The following is a 5,096-nucleotide window of genomic DNA, read 5'->3' as shown; positions in this document are numbered from 1 at the left end:
ATACTGAGACTCCAATCGATGAGCATACAAATCATATGCAGCAAGATAAGCTAATACATGCTAACTATAGGCACATCGCCGCCGACCTTCACAATTCTCCGAGAACATTTCTCCAAAGGCGGAATTTATATTATCATTTCCAGAATGTAGTTCTTTCCATATTTTCAGTACACTTTCGGGATGATGCTCCATGTTTAAAGCCTTAATTCAGACGCTCAAGTTTTTAATAAAATTTACGAGTATCATTCCTGTTTCTTTACACTTTGATTTCTTCTCACTCGCGCCTTTTTTGATTTCGTTTCTGCATAGGCGGCGTTATAAATATTAGGGTGCGGGAATCTGGTACTACTATGTTTCGCGGCGCACCAAAACAAATTACTTATGTATAATGTAGAGCGAATATATGGTGTATTTATACAATTGAAATAAAAAACAAGAATACACGACATCTTATCCAATTTAAAAATACATTGTATTTACGTTTACTTCGACAGAAACAAATATGTGATGACAAATTACATTGCACATTTAGTCATAGATTTAATCATTTGAATTTTTGTTTTATGCATAATTTTCACCCTTATTTAGTTTTGTTTGCGACCTCAACAATTCACATTCAGGGCTCTGTCCCTTATGTAGTCATCATCAGGATACTATGTAATACCAATAGAATGCAGCAATATTTATCCTCTTCCGGATTTGTTGAAGGTATTTTCACACACCTGAGCTATACAGTGTAGTAAATCAGTTTTATAAATGAGTACGTTATAACTAGGAGTTTGTAGGGCAGTTTGTAGGACGTATTTGTTGGATATTTTCTTGGTGTAACAACTTTACATTATTTAGGTCCGACTCATGTTTTGATCTGATTCAAAATAAAGCCAGTGGTGTGTTGAACTCAATATTCGCGTTTTCAATTTGATTTTGTTTACCAACAAATACTTGTTTGCATATGTTGGATCCGTCACCTTTGAATTTGATTTGATAACCCACATTGTGTTTATTCAAAGTGTTAATTTTTGTTTTGGTGTTTGAGTATAGCGTCTACATTGTGCTTTATATCCTATATTTTGTTTTATAATGTTGTTTGTGACATATATTAGATGCTGAAATTTGATTTGAAAGTTCAGCGACGTATACAACAATTTTATAGGTTTGGATATTCTGGTTAATTTGTTAATTTCTTTTTTTTTCCAAGATTTTAGTGATCATTGGGTTAGGGAAATTATTTAAAAATCTTTCTAAGAGCATTAGAATTAAGTAAGGCAATTTTCTACAGGAAGGTTAGAAATAACATCAAAAGGGTTAGTTCAGTTCCGATATTTCGAGATCTATCAAATGTCAACTAAATGGCAAAGGAGTTGAACGTATCGCGAGAAAGGATACAAAACATTTTGAAAAATATGCTTGAACTAAAACAATTGAAGTAAAACAAAGTGCATGATCTCATTGATGAACAAAAAAAGTTAGAATCGAAAGAGTCAAAGGGTTAGTTCGTTTGGTCGAATGTAGTGGGTTGCCGAATTTGGTTTTTTCTGATGAGTCACCATTGAACACTACGTAAAAAAGCAAAATTATTGAGTTCACATGTCAGAGAGATCCATTGAAAACATACGATTGGCCACCAGAAAACAGGTGCCACCGATGGTGATGGTATCGGGAAATTATTTTAGAGGGAGTATTAAAGCTCTGGACAAATGAGCATTTTGGTGGCAGGCGTTGAACATTCCAACAGGACTCAGCACCATCGCACAAAACACGCGTCAACCAAAAAAAAAAATGCCTGAAAAACAGATGAGCATTTCGGTTGCAGGAGTGGCACATTCCAACAGGACTCAGCACCATCGCAGAAAGCACGCGTCCTCCAAGAATGGTTGAGAAATAACGTTCCGTGTTTTATTTCAACAACACAATGGCCACCGTGTTCATTTGATATAAACCCCTTAGATTTCTGGTATTTTACAAACTAAGGTAAGCTCTACCAAAATTCGTGTGGCGTGCGATAGCTTAATTTGCCATTTGAAGGCCATAATTCATGCTAGAGGTGGCCATATTGAACTAAAATAAAATTACAAAAATTTAAAGTTCTTTTCGCATTTTTTATTTATGTTTTATTAAATAAAACAAAAATTAACAAAATAAAGCGTTTTACTTTATTATAATTTTCATCAGCAACCTTGTATTTGTCAAGAGCATATGACAACTTGACAATTTATCAAGAGAAGTGCTTTTTTACAGCTTTTTTTTATATAAACCTGACAAGTGAATTTGTCAAGAACACCGAATAAGGGGGTTAGTGTTGGCATTTTCAATAGATAACTCTGAATTCAATTTAGATGTGTTAAATTTCGTTGACCAATTGAACATTTTTAGTGTAATCTAAAATTTTTGTAGTAGTGTTAGTAAATAAACAAATTGAATTGAACTGTTCACAGTAACTTATTTTGCTTTGTAGTTGTTCACAACATTTACCCAAAATCTTCTACTTTTTTCCGTTTTTGCAAATGTTTGAAAGTTGAAAAACATACCTTCATTTGCATATGCTCCCAAATGTATTATTATCTTGATTTTATATCTTTCTTCAAAATTATAGCCAAATACATAAACAAACAAATTGGGCACATTTGGAAACGAACCACACTTCTTTATTTGTCAAATCATATAAAATAGCAGTTAATTTTAAGGAAATCTTGTTACACTGGCTAAATATATAGAGTGTTATACATTAATCTCGAGTGTATATAGATTTGCCAATCGAAAATGGCACAAAAAACGAATCTCGATTAAAAAATTTACCCAGGGATTTACCTACCGAAAACGCCATATGTTTCTGTTACGATATAAAAAACAATAATCGTAACGAATATGGCATTACTGATGTGATCGGCTGTTTATTGTGATAAGAAGAAGCATGCAAGTGAAGTGAGGAGGTCGGCAGAAATATATAAAAAACGCGTGCGTGAGATATATATATATACATATTAGATTCATTTAATTATAATAATGCAATATATGATTTCTAATAAATAAATAAGAAAAAACAAGGAATCATAACATATAGCTCGAAAAATCAAATAACACTTTGGGAACACCAAATAGCTATAAAATTTCCACAATCATGATTGTAAGCATGATTACAAAAGTAAACACGACATAACTACCTTGCACTTCATTCAATGTTTGCTGTTGCAAATGATTATTTCGTTTTTAGTACAATACAATATATGAGACAAAGATAAAAATTAAATAAATTAGAATGTCGTCTAGAAAAGCAACTCATGCAGGAAGTTGGTATTCCAGCTCTGGTAAGTGTTATTAATAATGCAGCAGAATGTTCCTTAGGTTTAATCGATAACATCAAAATATTGAGTCCAAAATTATACCAGCAGTTTTGTGTAAAATATGTTTCTATATACAGATTTAAATTATATACAATTTGTTTTAATATATATACATTGAACGGATTTATCTTTTGTATAAATTTTATATAAATTTATAAATTTTTTTAATACTTAGAGTAAAATTTGTTAATCGAATATTCTTATTGGAGAAATATTTAGATTGATCAACGTAATTGATATGTACAAATCCATGCAACAATAGGGGTATTCAAACGTTTTTTGTAAAACGACAAAATTTAACAGTATTTGTTTTTTTATGAAATTACAATGCGTCCACAAGTTAATGAACTTGGGGGAAAACATCAGCTGATTCTTATTATTTTGCATTGTTGCACAGATATTAATTTTAATTTAGAATATTAAGTAGTCAATACAACAATAAATAAAAAATATTGAAGATATAAAAAATTATATAAAAGAACAAGTTTCACCCAATTTCTGAATTTTTTTTTTTAATTTTACTTTATAAAAATTAAAAGCTTTCTTAAGTTTCTCATATTATTATTGTACCAAGTTACCAAGCAAATTTCAAGTACGCCTAAAATTTATTGTTGATCATGACGAAGTCATCGTAAAAACTATGGACATTGTTTAAATTTATCTGGTGGTTTTTTGTTGTAGTTGAAGCGAGTTATATAAAATTCTTGAACTGTGTCATATCAATATGAGTGTGGGTTTTCTTTAAACAAATATTAAATTTGTTTAATAGAAAGTCATTTCCGAAGTTTCGTTAATTACTTAACAGTATATTTAACTTAAAATTTCTAATATTTATCGAATCCAATATAGAAGTTGTAGTTTCTAAGAGGTTTATGATTTATGATTTAAGAGATTTATGTTAGGAACAGGGTAAACAACATAGTAGGCAATATAATTTCTTGGAACTTTTTCTAATATATTACTTAAATTAATATATTATATATATAGGTGCTGAACTTTCTCAACAACTTGATGTGTGGTTGAATACGGCAGAATTACTTCATGGTCCTGCACGAGCAATAATTGCACCGTAAATATATTCAAACATTTGTTAATATTGTTTAAAAATATCTTTTTAATAGTCATGCGGGTTACGCGTATTGCGGTGAGTGTGGAGCATTTGCTTATCGACAAGTAAGTCCAGCTGTTGTGTAAGTATTATAATTAAAGACAATGAGTTATTTTCGAAAAATCTTTTATTTTACTTATAGGAAACGGATATTTATATTAGGCCCTTCCCATCACGTGCGATTACGTGGTTGTGCGTTAACTACAGCTAAAACATACACAACTCCTTTGTATGATCTCAATATTGATACTCAAAGTAAGTAATGTATACATACTAAAGTACTGCATGCACGCATTTGATTTCAGTTTTAAATCATTCTATTGTGTTGAGAATGGTAGCATACTCTCACTCTCAACGAACGAATACGAATGAATACGCGTAAAAACAAAATGGAATGAAATGAATATTAGTTTTGTTTTTTTGGAGTACTCTAACTCTAAACATTCTCAAAGTAGTTGAAGTATTTAAAGGTACTCTAAGCATTTGATTTTCAATTCATGCAAAATGAACTTATGTGTTTTTAAATAATAAGACACAAATTGATTTATTTAAGTTTTTTTATTAATTAAATATTATTTAAAATGTTGACAATACTAATTTGTTAATTTTATAATTAAGCTAATTACATATATAATATGACTTAATAT

The 5,096-nt window shown here is 30.3% G+C and overlaps 1 protein-coding gene across 2 annotated transcripts; it reads left to right on the top strand.

Moving 5' to 3' along the window:
• The first annotated feature begins 3,174 nt into the window (after nucleotides 1–3,174).
• On the top strand, nucleotides 3,175–4,856 carry LOC119664627 (protein MEMO1-like). 2 transcript variants are annotated; one of them, XM_038074087.1, is made up of 4 exons: nucleotides 3,175–3,305; nucleotides 4,329–4,410; nucleotides 4,463–4,514; nucleotides 4,592–4,856. In XM_038074087.1, exons 1-4 carry the CDS (start codon nucleotides 3,257–3,259, stop codon nucleotides 4,658–4,660), a joined length of 252 nt encoding a protein of 83 aa, XP_037930015.1. In that variant the 5' UTR covers nucleotides 3,175–3,256; the 3' UTR covers nucleotides 4,661–4,856. The 2 variants fall into 2 exon arrangements, with proteins under 2 accessions (XP_037930015.1, XP_037930014.1); XM_038074086.1 differs by having other exon boundaries at nucleotides 3,180–3,305; nucleotides 4,463–4,531; nucleotides 4,592–4,826.
• The last annotated feature ends 240 nt before the right edge of the window (nucleotides 4,857–5,096 follow it).

Source organism: Teleopsis dalmanni, unplaced genomic scaffold (genome assembly GCF_002237135.1).
Source record: "Teleopsis dalmanni isolate 2A unplaced genomic scaffold, ASM223713v2 unscaffolded_contig_2324, whole genome shotgun sequence".
Taxonomy (NCBI): domain Eukaryota; kingdom Metazoa; phylum Arthropoda; class Insecta; order Diptera; family Diopsidae; genus Teleopsis; species Teleopsis dalmanni.
Note: the sequence above shows the minus strand (reverse complement) of the source record. Positions and strands in the feature narration are given on the sequence as shown.